Here is a 17,559-nt window from a genome sequence, read left to right on the forward strand (position 1 = left end):
AACGAGCAGTATGTCTGGTGGCATTGTCATGCTGGGTCATGTCAGGATGAGCCTGCAGGAAGGGTACCACATGAGGGAGGATGTCTTCCTTGTAACGCACAGTGTTGAAATTGCCTGCAATGACAACAAGCTCAGTCCGATGATGCTGTGACACACCGCCCCAGAACACGACGGACCCTCCACCTCCAAATCGATCCCGCTCCAGAGTACAGGCCTTGGTGTAACGCTCATTCCTTCGACGATAAACGTGAATCTTACCATCACCCCTGGTGAGACAAAACTGCGTCTTGTCAGTGAAGAGCACTTTTTACCAGTCCTGTCTGGTCCAGTGACGGTGGGTTTGTACCCATAAGCAACGTTGTTGCCGGTGATGTCTGGTGAGGACCTGCCTTACAACAGGCCTACAAGCCCGCAGTCCAGCCTCTCTCAGCCTATTGCGGACAGTCTGAGCATTGGAGGGGTTGTGCATTCCTTGTGTAACTCGGGCAGCTGTTGCCATCCTGTACCCGTCCCGCAGGTGTGATGTTCGGATGTACCGATCCTGTGCAGGTGTTGTTACACGTGGTCTGCCACTGCGAGGACGATCAGCTGTCCATCCTGTATCCCTGTAGTGCTGTCTTAGGCATGTCACAGTACAGACATTGCAACAACAAAAATCCTGGCCACATATGCAGTCCTCATGTCTCCTTGCAGCATGCCTAAGGCACGTTCACGCAGATGAGCAGGGACCCTGGGCATCTTTTTGTTTTGTTTTTCAGAGTCAGTAGAAAAGCCTCTTTAGTGTCCTAAGTTTTCATTAACTGTGACCTTAATTGCCTACCGTCTGTAAACTGTTAGTGTCTTAACAACTGTTCCACTGGTGCATGTTCATTCATTATTAATGGTTCATTGAACATGCATGGGAAAAAGTGTTTTAATCCCTTTACAATGAAGACATGTGAAGTTATTTGGATTTTTACAAATTATCTTTTAAAGACAGGGTCCTGAAAAAGGGAAGTTTCTTTTTTTGCTGAGTTTGTGATGTTCGGGTCCACTGGACCCAAGGGTAATAAAAGTGTGGAAAAGTGTGTGTGTGTGTGTGTAGGTGAAAACAAGTAAAAATGAAAAAAAAGATTTGCTGACTCTACCACAGACAGGTGAAAATTGGGGGAGGGACACAACAAATAAATAGCTTTGAATCAGTAAGGCAAAAATAATCTCTGCTCATTGGGACTTAGAAATCATTTTTGCGGAGAGAGATGCTAGTGTGGAAGGAGCGTCTTCTGTTCCGAATTTTCTGAATATGAGGATCATGTTGTAAGAAGAGGATGAGATTGACCCTCAGCCAGCCCCAGGACCAGCCTGTCAGCAACCAGCTCATCAGCAGCCAGCAGGAGGAGAAATATGGATGTCAAAAAAATGTGAAATTGAATGGTCTTCTTGCCTAAGGAAAGAGCCACCCCACATGGCTGCCAATGTGATAAGGATGCATGTCACGAATCCGCACCGAAGATAGTGCCTCCTCCTGTTTGGGCGGCGCTCGGCGGTCGTCGTCGCCGTCCTATTAGCTGCCATCAATTCCCTCTCCTTTTGTTTCTGTTAATTGGGTCTAATTGGGTACACCTGTTTTGAGTTAGTTTTGTTTATAGGCTATTTAAGGCCACTAGGCCCGCTGGGTATTGTGCGGGCATGTTCTCTGTTTATTTGTTGTTGGTGTATTAGTGTGATCGCTATTTTCCTGCCTGTGATGCTGCTTCATCATATGTGTGGAACTTGCAAGTGTATATGGGGAAACCAGTAGGAGGAGTCCCTGAAAAGAACAAAGGGATGCAGTTTATCCTGGATGTGACACAGGGACTCCGTGGTCACAACATCACATGATATAACTTTTATACTTCACACAAGCTGGGACAGGAGCTCCTCAAAAGGAAACTGACGATGGTAGGAACGGTACGAAAAAACAAGCCAGAGTTCCCACCTCAGCTGATGAATACACAGAACAGGCCTATCAATTCCTCTAAATTTGTGTTCACGGCCAACACGTCTCTAGTGTCCTACGTGCCGAAGAAAGGCAAAAATTTGGTACTCATGAGTATGCTGTATGAGTTATTTGGCGCGTTTGATAAAAAAATACACCGGTTCCAACTCACCCAACATGGCTACAAAGTATCTAATACGTTACCTATAAACTTGGTCCAAACATTTGAAACAACTTTCCTAATCCAACCTCAGGTATCCTAAAATGGAAATAATCGATAAAATCTAAAACGGGATTATCTGTTTCCAATACCAAAGAAAAATAACACGGAGCGTGCTCCTGTTCATGCGCAACAAAAGACTAGGGACCTTCAGAGTGACACGTACAAAGAACAGCACTACTTCTTCATTTCCCAAAAGAAAAACATTGACCAATTTCTAAAGACTGTTGACATCTAGTGGAATCCATAGGAACTGCAACCAGGTTCCTAATAAATAGGGTTTCCCATAGAAAACCATTGGAAAATCCTATGACCCCTGGGGTTTCGCCTGCCAAATCAGTTCTGTTATGCTCAGACATTATTTTAACAGTTTAGAAACTTTAGTGTTTTCTATCCAAATCTACCAAATATATGCATATCCTAGCTTCTGGGCCTGAGTAACAGGCAGTTTACTTTGGGCACGCTTTTCTTCCGGACGTCAAAATACTGCCCCCTAGCCTTAAGACATTTTAATGTGGAATTTTTTTGTTTTCTCATTTTAGAAACCCAATAAATGTGGATATTATTTAAGATCCACCTGAAAAGGAAAATCTGGCAATTCTACTTATTAGTTAAATTGAATGAGAAGTTGATATCCAGTCAATTGCGATTGGCTGGATATCTTAACGTGATCCACGTTTGGATGTTTTCTAATTCCTTTTGAAGAAAATGTACTGGCGATTCTTCACCACCAGGGGGTCACTGATTGCAGAAAGCTGAAATCTACGGAAGTACAAAGGCGGGACTTCTGTCACGTAAGGCGGAGGAATTTCAATGTTACAAAAGGAAAAAGAAATGCTGTTTTCCCTTTATTAGATGTATAGTCTAGTGCTATGCTAATCCTATTTGTACAGAAATCTCACTTCCAAAGAACAAAATAGGGTCTCCTTCAACATGGAAAGGGGGGTTTAATAGTGACGTCTCAAATTAACAAATTCGGCATACTATTTGCATTATATTACCGGAGCGCACGGTACATAAAAACAGATACGCCTGTGTCCTACCCACACTGGCTTAGAGCGGTAGGCGGACAGATAACTTCGGCTTGGTTACTGAACAGACCTATCCTCTAATTTCTAACCTTACTGCCTCTATGCCCTTCCTCTAAAAATGAATATTGACTGACAGAAATCGCACCGTTTTTCCTAACGGACTAAATCTGTAATTTACCACTAACTGCTCTGACACTATCGACACACGACCAGAGGCGCTTCCAAATAACTTGTTCAAATGGAAACACATACGCAACAAATATCTTTCTCTATTTGCTTATAACAGTCTGTCTGCACAGTTCTGTTTGCACAATTGATATATCCAACAGCAAAGCCTCATTCTATCTTAGATTCCTCACGGGGGGCACCATAATGTTGTGGCTTTGGCATTATTAAAGGGGAAGACTGTTATTTTATCAAATACATTTTCTGTAATTATTATTACGTGATTAAACTAATCATATAAACTTAACTAGGAAGTTGGGGCACCACGGGACTACAAAGTTAAACTGTTCCGAGTATAACTCTTCAGATATTTTAATATCTGATCAATAGTCTTCTATTAATGAATTATTCTTTACCTCACGTCAGTCTCATTCCAAATGTCATAAATTGTTGGTTGTCTGCATGAACCCAGCCTAAACTATGGATCTTCCATACACCAATTGGCTTAATCATTTATTTACTAACTAAATAATCACAGAAATGCATAAATAAACAAACAGTAGATATTGGTTACTAACAATGATAGGGAAGATTCCCTAGTGGGCTAAGCCGATATGACAGCTTGGTGGACAAAGGGAAAGACAAAATGGATTCATTACAGTCTATAATTTTATACATTGAAATGCTCATCCTTCGCACATGAACACCCGCTCAGTCGATAATAATTGCAAGTACATATTTATGATGTGTCTTTGTTGTCTTCACTGTTGGAATCCGGTCCGTCTGCTGGAAAGTTCATCCGAGTCTCTCTCTCTCTTTCTGTTTCCCTGAAGATCAGTCTTTCATGGTTAGAATGGATACTTCAGAGTACCATTCAGAAATGTTCTCATAGCTGTTTCAGAGGTTTTCGGTATTCTCGTCCCAGGTTTAAATAATTTCTAACTGCAGACTAGTAACTAGTATCTATCTATCTTATTCTGTGGGGATCGATAATCTCCGAGTTTAACCATTTCCAGCCGTGTAGCCAATGCTCCACATGGTATGGTTTTCTAGTCTTGGTACTCAAGCTTGTGCTACATGAGCTTACACCGAGGTATGCATGCTATTAACTATTTGCAATCACAGCTCACATTGTGGGTTTGCTTAGTCTGAAGAGGATTTCCTCAGGAGGGGGTTTATTCATAACAATAGAAAAGGCGGTTCCATGACGCCAGATCATGTCTGTGCACACGGGGGCGGGCCAATGACTTAGTTAAACTTTCAACTTCATTTCACAAAGAGTTTCATCCTTACTCATTCATTTCATAATAATTAGATGCAAACACCAAACTTGAGAAATGTACACATTCAGAGATTTAGTTATGTGTGTTTCCTGTCCTTCGTGAGGTCACCAAATGAAACACACTCAACATAACTGTCCCTTAAGTGTCCACGGACCCTTCCCACATTCTCACAAGAGGACATGTAGTTTCATTTTCTAATTTTGGGGATTTAGGAGTTCGGCCACGTGAAATCCATTGTTCACTCTGTGTTCTCTCTCTCTGCATGAAAAGGGAAGAGAGCCTCCGCCAGGAATTTACGACCTGAGATAACAGAACCTGGGTGTAGGAGACAGTGAGAGAGGGGGAAGCCACAATCTACACCCAGAAAGGGCCACGACATGACAAACTGTACAACTAACCCTAATCCAACTCATGAATTAGTTATTCTATTTCCTCATCATGGATTTAACAGAGACTGAAATCTAGTACCACTGAATTCATTCCACTTCTTCTTTCCTTTTCTTGCCACAGCTTCATGTGCCTGTCTGGTCCTCCCTAGGAGGGGCGTAGACCCGGGGGGGTTAGCGTTAGGGTTTCCTGACCCATGTTGCAGTAAGACAGTTCCACCCGCTGGGGGCACCTTGTTGCAGTAAGATCAGATGGCCTGCTCCAGACTCTACCCTCCCTCTTCATGGGCTCAGAACATCAAGCATGCAGTGTTACCAGGGTAACCAGGGCTTGGCCCAAGAGGGTGTGGCCTGGCAGACTTACCTCCTGTTGCTTATTTCTATGACAATGCTAGCTGTCCCTTAATTTTGCTGCATTTGCAGCTTGTTCTGCTACTGCTGCTTTGCTAGTTAAAGGTGCCAAAGTTGGATCCACCAATGAGGTGGGGGGGAACAGTTTGAACCAACCAATCACCATGTTGGATAAGTCTAAATCATCTAAAAGTATCTGAGCAGCTCCCATAAAGGATTTGTGGTCCATGCGTCCATAGTCCCCCCACACGATTATCTGGAGAAGAGAACACAGGTATTACATACTACTTTGTAAATAGTACTAACCCTAACCCCTAGGTTGAAGAGCAATGGTTAAAACAAGAGGATTCTAATATCCCATAACTCTTTGCATAAATGAGGATGATTTCAATACAATAGGAATATCTATGCTAGTTAGCAACGGCCCTGGTCCCATGATGCAGGTTGACTTTCTAAAGCTTCCTCATGGAGTTATTAGCTTGTCCTAACCTGGGAATCTTCAAATTACCCTAACCCTAAAAGTAACACTAACCATATTCTCCCGACAGGATAATCTGGAGAAGAGAAAACACTGATTATGTGTTACTCAAACTACTCATAATAGACTCAAATAGACCTATGAAGAACAATTGAAAATATCAAAAAAGAGTGCATTTCACGAGTTACCTGTAAAACCTTCCCCTCTGGACTCTCCTCAAACTGAAGTTGCTGCTGGTAGAGGGGATCCAATGTTTTTTTTGCCAGTCTGGTTTTCTTTTTGACTATGCATTTCCCGTTGTCCATCAGATATACTTTCACATAGGGGGCTTGAGAAACAAGCAGAGAGGGCAATAAGTACATTTCAATCACATTTTTTGCTGAATAAAAGTGACAATGTGCTTTCTGGACTTAAATGCCCTTCCCTGGGGACATTGTGCTATAATGATAATATGATAACATATATAATACCAGTAATATATCATGCTCACCTGGCAGCTGCTTGTTGCCTTGTTTACCCACAAGTCCTCTGGCCCTGATGACCTCCACGTCCAGACGTTCTTTCCTGTACACCATCCCTATCTGGATGTCACCTACAGAGAACATATATATTATTTAGATTTATGCTGCAATAGTTTGTGCCAGGGGCTAGGGTCAGTCTGTTATGTCTTGAGTATTTCTCCTGTCTTATCCAGTGTCCTGTGTGAATTTAAGTATGCTCTCTCTAATTCTCTCTCTCCCTCCCAGAGGACTTGAGCCCTGGAACCATGACTGAGGACTACCTGGCCTGATGACTCCTTGCTGTCCCCAGTCCACTTGGTCGTGCTGCTGCTCCAGTTTCAACTGTTCGGCAGGGTAGTTATGGAACCCTGACCTGTTCACCGGATGTGCTACCTTGTCCCGGACCTGCTGTTTTCGACTCACTCTCTCTCTCTCTCTCTCTCGCTCTCTCTACCACACCTGCTGTCTCTAACTCTGAATGCTCGGGTATAAAAAGTCAACACACATTTACTCCTGAGGTGCTGACCTGTTGCACCCTCTACAACCACAGTGATTATTATTATTATTTGACCCTGCTGGTAATCCATGAATGTTTGAACATCTTGTCCATGTTCTGTTATAATCTCCACCCGGCCCTGCCAGAAGAGGACTGGCCACAGCCTGTTCCCTCTCTAGGTTTCTTCCAAGGTTCCTGTCTTTCTAGGGAGTTTTTCCTAGCCACAGTGCTTCTTCATCTGCATTGCTTGCTGTTTGGGGTTTTAGGCTGGGTTTCTGTATAGCACTTTGTGACATCGGCTGATGTAAAAAGGGCTTCATAAATACATTTCATTGATTGATTGACCTGCAGAGAACATATATTCTAACCCAACCCTAACCATCCCAATCTGAATATCACCTGCAGAGAACATAAACAGTTGGAAGTCGGAAGATTACATACACATTAGCCAAATACATTTAAACTCAATTTTTCACAATTCCCGACCACTTTATTTTAAGAATTTGAAATGTCAGAATAATAGTAGTGATTTATTTCGGCTTTTATTTCTTTCATCACATTCCCAGTGGGTCAGAAGTTTACATACACTCAATTAGTATTTGGTTGCATTGCCTTTAAATTGTTTAACTTGAGTCAAACTTTTCAGGTAGCCATCCACAAGCTTCCCACAGTAAGTTGGGGGAATTTTGGCCCACTCCTCCTGACAGAGCGGAAGTAAATGTGTCAGGTTCGTAGGCCTCCTTTCTCGCACACACTTTTTCAGTTCTGCGCAGAAACTTTCTATAGGATTGAGGTCAGGGCTTTGTGATGGCCACCCCAATACCTTGACTTTGTTGTACTTAAGCCATTTTGTCACAACTTTGGAAGTATGCTTGGGGTTATTGTCCATTTCGAAGACCCATTTGCGACCAAGCTTTAACTTCCTGACTAATGTCTTGTGATGTTTCTTCAATATATCCACCTAAATGTCCTGCCTTGTGATGCCATATATTTTGCGAAGTGCACCAGTCCCTCATGCAGCAAAGTACCCACACAACATGATGCTGCCACCCTCATGCTTCACGGTTGGGATGTTGTTCTTCAGCTTGCAAGACTTCCCCTTTTTCCTCCAAACATAACGATGGTCATTATGGCCAAACAGTTCTATTTTTGTTTCATCAGACCAGAGGACATTTCTCCAAAAAGTGCGATCTTTGTCCCCATGTGCAGTTGCAAACGGTAGTCTGGCTTTTTTATGGCGGTTTTGGAGCAGTGGCTTCTTCCTTGCTGAACGGCCTTTCAGGTTATGTCGATATAGGACTCTTTTTACTGTGGATATAGATACTTTTGTACCTGTTTCCTCCAGCATCTTCGCAAGGTCCTTTGCTGTTGTTTTGGGATTGATTTGCCCTTTTCGCACCAAAGTACATTAATCTGTAGGAGACAGAACGCGTCTCCTTCTTGAGCGGTATGATGGCTGCATGATCCCATGATGTTTATACTTGCGCACTATTGTTTGTACAGATGATTGTGGTACCTTCAGGTATTTGGAAATTGCTCCCAAGGATGAACCAGACTTGTGGAGTTCAAATTTTTTTTCTGTGGTCTTTGCTGATTTCTTTTGATTGTCCCATGATGTCAAGCAAAGAGGCACTACATTTGAAGGTAGGCCTTGAAATACATCCCCAGGTACACCTGAAATTGACTCAAATGATGAATCTTCGGAAACTTCTAAAGCCATGACTTAATTTTCTGGAATTTCCCAAGCTTTTTAATGACCCACTGGAATTGTGATACAGTGCATTATAATCTGTCTGTAAACAATGGTTTGAAAAATACTTGTGTCATGCACAATGTAGTTGTCCTAACCGACTTGCCAAAACTATAGTTTGTTAACAAGAAATTTGTGGAGTGATTGAAAACTAGTTTTAATGATTCCAACCTAAGTGTATGTAAACTTCAGACTTTAACTATATATTAATATTCTAACCAGAACACTACCGTAACCATCCTATCTGGATGTCACCTGCATGGAACAGCATAACAAGTAGGAGTGTCAAAACAAGGAGGAGGGATTTTGGCCAAGGGGGAGGAGTGATTACTAGGAGTAGTCATAAAAAGGGAAAGGAGTCATGGTGCTTACCCATTGGTGGCGTGGCAAGTGTCTGTCTACCGGCTAGCTGTGCGGGGCCCAACCCTTCCAGGAACTCAGTGAAGTGGATGTCAGATGTGATACGGACACCGGGGAAGATAAGACTATGGAAAGACAAAACACACTGGTTATTGACACCAGGGAAGATTGTGCTATGGACAGACAAAACACACTGGTTATTGACACCAGGGAAGATAATCCTATGGGGAGACAAAACACACTGGTTATTGCCACCAGGGAAGATAAGGCTATGGGGAGACAAAACACACTGGTTATTGACATCAGGGAAGAGGAGGACATGGAGAGACAAAACACACTGATTAGTGTGTTCTGTTCTGAATATGAATATATATATGTTCTCTGCAGGTGACATGCTGATGGGATCGTTAGGGTTGGTTGCGATTATAATACTAATATATAAAAACACTACCATTCAAAAGTTTGGGGTCACCTTAGAAATGTCCTTGTTTTTTAAAGAAAGCACATTTTTTGTCCATTAAAATAACATCAAATTAATTAGAAATACAGTGTAGACATTGTTAACGTTGTAAATGATTTTATAGCTACCTGCCCTATTAGGAAAACCTTGTCTCTAGTGGGTACCAGTACTATGGTGAGTCAGACTGGGAGCTCCCAAATTCCCATCACCCGCACACCCCTTTTTGCTCTTGTGATGTGGGGAGACCAATCTAAGTCTCTCTGAGTGCTCATTGATTCTGGGGCTGATGAATGTCTTATGGATGCCACGATAGCTTCGGAGCTTGGTATTCGCACTCAGCCTCTCGCTGTGCCCATGGATGCTAGGGCACTGAAAGGTTGCTCTATAGGGGAAGTCACCCATAGTACTGTGCCCGTTCAATTACGGGTTTCTGGTAACCACAGTGAGACAATACAGTTTCTCCTCACTTTATCTCCCTATGTTCTGATTGTTTTGGGATTTTCCTGGCTCCAAAAGCACAATACTGTAATTGACTGGACCACAAGCTCCATCCTGGGTTGGAGCCTATTTTGCCATTCCCACTGCCTTCAAGCAGCACAGCCTTCCCCTAGTCATTTTCCTAAGGAGGTTAGCAAGACTGTGGATGTCTCGGTTATCCCCACAGAATACGATTACCTCCTGGAAGTGTTTAGCAAGGCACCTGCTACTTACCTTTTCCCGCACCATCCTTATGATTGTGCCATTGATCTTCTCGCAGGCACTACATCACCTCCGGATCGGTTGTAATCTCTGTCCCGACCAGAGAGCATTGCTATGGAGGAGAACATAGAAGAGTCTCTGGCCGCTGGGGCTGTCCGTCCGTCTGCATCTCCTGCCGGCGCAGGGTTTTTCTTTGTGGAGAAGGACAAGACCCTGCGCCCGTGCATTGACTACCGGGGACTTAACGATATCACTGTCAAGAATCGTTACCCCCTACCTACGTTTGAATCTCTCCAGGGGGCTACCATGTTTTCCAAGTTGGACCTTCGGAATGCCTACCACCTGCATAGGATACGCGAGGGGGATGAGTGGAAGACATTCTTCAACGCAGTCAGTGGACATTGAGTACCAGGTCATATCATCAGGCTTTGGTCAATGATGTGCTTTGGGACATGCTAAACTGGTTTGTGTTCGTCTACCTTGACGACATCCTGTTTTTTCCCGATCTGCCCAAGAACATGTAATCCATGTCATACAAAGAGGCACTAAGGTCCTTCAGTGCCTCCTGGAGAAGCAATTGTTCATGAAAGCCAAGAAGTGTGAGTTCCACCACTCTTCTATCACCTTTCTGGGATATGTCATTGCTGAGTGTAATGTTCAGTGGAAGAGTGGAAACAGTGGTGGATTTGCCTCAACCAATGTCCAGGGTGCAGTTGCAATGGTTTCTTGGCTTTGCAAACTTCTACCACCGTTGCATTCAGGATTACTGCACCCTGGCAGCATCCCTCTCAGCATTCACCTCCACCAGGTACCGTTCAAATGGTCTCCAGCTGTCGACAAAGCCATTGTAGACCTGAAGCATCGGTTCACAGCAGCACCCATCCTCATCCATCCAATCCCCTCGCGTCAATTTGAGGTGGAAGTGGATGCTTTGGATGCTGGAGTGGGGGCCATCCTGTCCCAGCGATCTGCCCAGGACCAGAAGGTTCATCCCTGTGCTTTCCTGTCCCATTGCCTCAATCTTGCTAAGAAGAACTATGTGGGCAACCGGGAACTCCTGGCGGTGAAGATGGCATAGGAGGAGTGGAGGCGCTGGCTGGAGGGAGCAGAACAGCAATTCCTGGCCTGGAATGAAAATAAAAACTTGGAATATCTCCATTCAGCCATGCGTCTCAACTCAAGTCAGGCCCGGTGGGCCCTTCTGTTTACCAGATTCAACTTTACCATTTCTTATCATCCAGGATCTAAAAATGTGAAGCATGATGCTCTCTCCTGCCTATACAGTTCCTCTGCCAAACCCTCGACTTCTGAAATCATTCTCCCTACCTCATGCCTTGCTGCCACTATGGCTTTTGGGAATTGAGAACCTGGTTTGCGAGGCGCAACACTCCCAGCCTGGACCTGAAGGGGGCCCGGCTAACTGACTGTTTGTCCCTAACCCAGTCCGGTCTCGGGTCCTGGAATGGGCTCATTCCTCCAGGCTGACCTGTCATCCAGGGTCCCGTCATACACTAGCCTGCCTTCAACAACGTTTCTGGTTTCCCACAATGGTGCCTGACATCTCTGCCGTCGTCACCGCTTGCACTTTGTGTGCTCAAAACTAGACTCCATGGCAAGCTCCGTCTGGCCTCCTGCAGCCACTACCGGTTCCTCATCATCCCTGGTCTCATATATTTTGACTGTAGTCGACTGGTTCTCCAAGGCTGCCCATTTCATCCCTCTCCCCAAACTACCTTCTGGCAAGGAGATGGGCCAGCTTATGGTGCAGCATGTCTTCCGGATTCATGGTCTCCAATCAGGGTTCTCGTCTCAGTTCTGGAAGGCATTCTGCACCCTTATTGGGTCGTCGGCCAACCTGTCATCCGGATTCCATCCCCAAACTAACGGTCAGTTGGAGCGAGCCAACCAAGACCTGGAGACCACCTTAAGGTGCCTGGTCTCAACCAACCTCACTATCCGGAACCATCAACTGGTCTGGGTGGAGTGTGCCCGGAACACTCTTCCCAGTTCTGCCACAGGACTCTTCCCTTTTGATTGCATCATGGGGTATCAGCCTCCACTCTTTCCTGAACAAGAGCAGGAGGTCAGAATAACCTCGGCCCCAGATGTTTGTCCGCTGCTGTTGACATACCTGGAGTAGAGCCAGGGAGGCTGTTGACGTACCTGGAGAAGAGCCAGGGCAAATATTCTCAAGACCAACTCCAGGTATTGTCCACAAGCGGACTGTTGCTGGACATCAGATCCCCACTGCCGCATTGGTCAGACGGTATGTTACTGCTAGTACATCATCCTTAATCAAATGTTATTGCTAGTACATCATCCTTATTAAAACAACAATGTTATTACTAGTACATCATCCTTAGTATCAATTGTACGTCAGCCTTAATACAATAATCAAATCAAATCAAGCTTTATTTGTACAGTACATTTCAGACGTGATGACAAGGTGATTAAAAGGACAAAATAAAAACAATTAAAATAAACTGAAATATTTACTAAACACATTTAAGAGAATAAAAAACAAATAATAACAATACAAACTGAACGACTACAAAATACCCTGAGGAAAAGCAAAGGTGTTTTTTAAGATATTTTTAAAAAATGTCCACAGTTACAGCCCCCCTCAGATTCTCTTGCAGGCTATTCCAGAGGTTGGGGGCATACAAGCTAAAGGCTGCTTCTCCATCCCTCTTGGTTCTAGGCAACTGCAAGAGGACCTGAGGGACCTACCGGGTACATAACATAAAAGCATGTCTGACATGTAATGGACTGGACAATCATGGATATATTTAAAAACCAATAGAAGAATCTTCAATTAATTCTAAAACTCACAGGCAGCCAGTGCAGAGACCTTAAAACCGGTTTAATGTGTGCTCTCTGTCTAGTCATGGTCAGTACCCGTGTTGCAGAATTCTGTATGTTTTGCAGTTGACCAATGTGTTTCTTGGGTAGACCAGACAGGAGTGCTTTACAGTAGTCAAGCCTGCTTGTAATAAAAACATGGATGTGTCTCTCTGTATCAGCCTGAGAGAGAAATGATAGCACCTTGGCAATGTTCCTCAGGCGGTAAAAATATATTTTTGTGACATTCCTAATGTGTGATTGAAATTGAATTCAGAATCTAAAATAATACATAGGTGTTTTATCTTTATTGCCCGTAATATTAAAATGTGCGGCCAGATTCTCTCTGTGATTCGGCTCTAACAATAAGTACCTCGGGCTCGTCTTGATTGAGCTGGAGGAAGTTGTGAGCTTTCCAAGTATTTAAATCACTATTACAGTCAAATAATTTATACGTAGAGCTAAAATCCTCTGGTGTCACAGAAATGTAAAGTTGTGTATTGTTTGCATAGCAGTGAAAATCTATGCTGTGCTTTCTGGTAGCGTTGCCAAGGGGTAACATATAAACTGCGAACAAGAGAAGACCTTTCCTCGAGCTCTGCAAACAAAACTGAAGGAAAGCCGCCGTCTAAAATTCCAAATGTAACATTTGAGGGGGCTGTTTTTATAACTATGTCTCTAGAAGATAGAGTATTGCTTACAAGCATGAGTGAGCGGTTAAGAAAACGGGATATATTACTGGGCGACTGGGGGAGGTTGAGACTTTAAAAACAGGAATGGATTACAGTAATAAAATAATGGAAGAAATATGAGCAGAAAATAAGATATAGAAAACTACCGTGGACTCCCTAAAAGACACTACAGAGAGCGTACGGTATGATAATAAAACAATGAAAGCTGAATAACTTGATCTAAAGTGCAGAAGTATGAACAATACTATTGCTATAATGGGAATAAAGGTAATGAAAATAAAATGTAGGGCTAGGATAAAAGATTATAGAATGAGAAACCTGCATAGGTTCTCTGTTGGAGTAGGCCTATACAATCCTAAAATAATTGGTGTCATTACCCTTTTACATTTAAAAAATGTAAACAATTATTATTGTTCCGATACACACCGGCAAATGGAATATGTATTGTCAACAGGGTTGTTGTCTCTATTAGTGTGTGGTGGGCTGGTTAACACTGGGATATACTGATTAAAGTTAACGGTAGAACTAAGACAATAACTGGCTTTAAGGAAGCACTTCTCTAAGTGAGGTATATTATATATTTCAATATAAGATATTTATTTATATTTTGTTTTGTTTTCCATGTTATTTGGTTAGTTCTCTTAAAAAGCACCCTCATAGATATGTACAGTATGTTATCATGGGACGGCCCATATTTCCCTCTGGCCTACGCCAATTCGCGGCCAAGGGTTTGCCTTAGGACGCAAAGGTGTGTCATGAGTCAGGGAGATGGTCTGATGGTCTTAGTGACAACCGACCTAGATATGGGGGAGGTTTTAGTGGGTGGGATATTAGGACAATTGGAAGTTTACATGGTTGCAGCTACAGTATGCTTAACAGTGCAAATATTATGGTACAGCTATATGGACACTTAATCATCATGGTGTTTTTTAATGATAAGTTTACAAACACTGGTTGTGGTAAGTATAATTAAAATGTCCCATCATTATGGGAAGTGGGGAAATAAGTATAGCAAGTTATAATTGAAGATCATGGATACATTAGAATTAGTGAATATATGGAGGCTGAAAAACCATGACCTAGTGAGATATAGAGGAGTCTTAATCAAGCTAGCAGTCTTGATTAATTCCTATTCTCATTCTTGCTGGCATCAAAAGTAAAAAACCAAAGCAGTTTAGGTCAAAAGAGATTAGACTAATAAAGGAAATAGTGGAAGTTACAACGCAGGTAGATGGAAATGGAAACTGTACTATAGAGGCACAAAATAGGAGAATGGAAAAACCATTGAAATGCTAGCTATTAACCATTGAAATGCTAGCTACCTGTTGACGGGTTAGGGTTCCCTTTTGGGAACGACCCCTCCCCCGTTCAGCTGGAACGTGGCGCATGGAACGCAAAATTGAAATGCTAGCTATTAACCATTGAAATGCTAGCTATTAACCATTGAAATGCTAGCTATTTGATCCAAGAAGAACATTAAGGGGTTAGAAATCCAGGGGATAAAAACAAAACTGTCAATGCAGATGACTCAAGTTTTCTCTTAAGTCTGCAATCTGGATCCCTGCACAATCTCATTGAAGATGTTTATCACTTTTCTAGCCTCTCTGGACTAAAACCTAATTATGACAAGTGTACCATATTACGTATTGGATCGTTAAAAAATCCAGTGTTTACACTACCTTGTAGTTTACCAATAAAATGGGCATATGGTGAAGTAGATATACTTGGTATTCACATCTCAAACAATATATATGAACTTACCACAGTCAATTTCAATAGAAAGTTGAAAGCAAAATAAACAAGATTCTGCAACCATGCAGAGGTAAATACTTGTCTATTTATGGAAAAATCACATTGACTAACTCTTTGGTCCTATGACAGTTTACTTACTTAGTAATGGCACTGCCTACTCCAGATGACTCATTTTCTAAATCATATGAGCAAAAAATATGTAATTTTATTTGGAATGCAAAGCCAGACAAAATTTAACTATTTATATAATGAATATGCATTTGGGGTTTAAAATGATTAAATATTAAAGCTTCACTCATACATAAATTATATTTAAATCCAAAATGGTTCTCCAGGAGATTTTTAAGAAAGACTCATATTTTGCCCTTTATACAGATTACAACTTTCTCTGAGATATGTTCACCAATGGTGACATAGAAACTATTGACCGGTTAAATAGATCCTAAATCAATTTATAACTGGACCGGAGAGGCCAAGCCTCCACCAGTGTCGAACTTAAATACAAGCACAGACAGCTGTTTGGCATCTGTGTTGGCTCTTGGATAATTTAACACTTTGACTAAGGCTGTCTCAGTACTGTGGTGGGCCCGAAAACCAGATAGGATTTTCTTTAAAATACAGTTGGCACTTAAAAAATAATTTAGCTGTTTGAAAACCCATTTCTCCAGAATTCTGCTTAAGATTAGGAGGTTGGAGATTGGCTGGAAATTGCTAAAGGCTGAAGAATCTAGATACATTTTCTTCAAAAGGGGTTTCACCATAGCAGTTTTTAGTGCCTTTTTGGTGCCAGGGAGTGATTTAACAAAAGCTTGCACTTCTTCATATATGCAATTAAAACCTTTTTTTCCAGAAGGTGGTGGGGAAATTCAATGGCCTTGGAGTCAGTCTTTTGTCAACATGAATATTACAATACCCAACACAATGACTTTATCATAGTTCTCAAGGACAATAGACAATAGTTCAGACAAAACAGTAAAGAAATTGGGGCATTGCTTTGGTGGCCTATATAAGGATATGGCCAGCACTGGTGGCTGACATTTAAACAGTATAGCATGATGCTCAAAAGAAAAGACCCAATGACACCAAACAAAATGTCCTTACAGCTGAGAGCATTAGTAAAAATAGTCTGTCCCCCACAATCCTTTTCCCTTTTCTGATCGAGTATGGAAAGAGTATGAAAAGCTGTATTCTGGAGGGGAGCTTCAATAAGAGCGGCATTACAGTATGAAGACAGCCATGTTTCAGTGAGAAACATGAAATCAACTTCGCGCTCAGCAATGAGGTCATTCACGAGAAAGGTTTTATTACATTTAAAATATTCAATGTGTGGGCCACCCTGCCCCTGGGGCATCTACCTAGATGTAACCAATGGAATAACAACAATATACTTAATGTCACCATTCGCTACACTCGCATTAACATCTGCTAACCATGTGTATGTGACAAATAAAATTTGATTTGATTTGATGTTACAACCACATTTTCTGACAGTATCCAATCTAACAATGGTAGGAGTTTGTTTGTATAGACTCACCAGAAGGAAGAGTTAAAGGAACAAACATTAGGGTATTAGTTCTCTTTTGGTTATTCTGACACTGGAGCACTACCATACCCTGTCTGTCAGTCTCTTAAACAGTTTGATGTTGCTGGGACTGGGGCACTACAAGACCCTGTCTGCCAGGCTCTAAAACAGTTTGATGTAGCTGGGACCACAGCACTACCAGACCCTGTCTGTTGTCTCTAAAACATTTTGATGTAGCTGGTACTGGAGGACTGCCAGACCCTGTCTGTAAGTCTCTAAAACAGTTTGATGTAGCTGGGAACGCAGCACTATCAGACCCTGCCTGTCAGTCTCAAAAACAGTTTGATGTTGTTGGGCCTTTAGCACTACAAGACCCTGAATGTCAGTCTCTAAAACAGTTTGATGTTGCTGGGACTGGAGCACTACCAGACCCTGTCTGTCAGTCTCTAAAACAGTTTGATGTTGCTGGGACTGGAGCACTACCAGACCCTGTCTGACAGTCTCTAAAACAGTTTGATGTAAGTCGCTCTGGATAAGAGCTTCTGTTGAATGACTAAAATGTAAATGTAATATTGTTTGAGTAATGGAATAAAGTAGTATATTTGTTGTTTGTCGT

The 17,559-nt window shown here is 42.4% G+C and overlaps 1 protein-coding gene across 1 annotated transcript in view; it reads right to left on the reverse strand.

Annotated features, from left to right (window-relative positions):
* Positions 1 to 4,024: 4,024 nt before the first annotated feature.
* LOC112235496 (regulating synaptic membrane exocytosis protein 2-like) overlaps positions 4,025 to 17,559 on the reverse strand; it is a 28,585-nt gene continuing 15,050 nt past the window's right edge. The window contains exons 4-7 of the mRNA XM_042303311.1: positions 8,990 to 9,102; positions 6,362 to 6,463; positions 6,060 to 6,199; positions 4,025 to 5,649 (exon numbers count right to left, since the gene is read on the reverse strand). Of these exons, the coding sequence (XP_042159245.1) occupies positions 5,434 to 5,649; positions 6,060 to 6,199; positions 6,362 to 6,463; positions 8,990 to 9,102 (571 nt within the window). The 3' untranslated portion in view covers positions 4,025 to 5,433. The remainder of the gene's footprint in view (positions 5,650 to 6,059; positions 6,200 to 6,361; positions 6,464 to 8,989; positions 9,103 to 17,559) is intronic.

The sequence above is a fragment of the Oncorhynchus tshawytscha genome, linkage group LG21 (genome assembly GCF_018296145.1).
Source record: "Oncorhynchus tshawytscha isolate Ot180627B linkage group LG21, Otsh_v2.0, whole genome shotgun sequence".
NCBI lineage: Eukaryota > Metazoa > Chordata > Actinopteri > Salmoniformes > Salmonidae > Oncorhynchus > Oncorhynchus tshawytscha.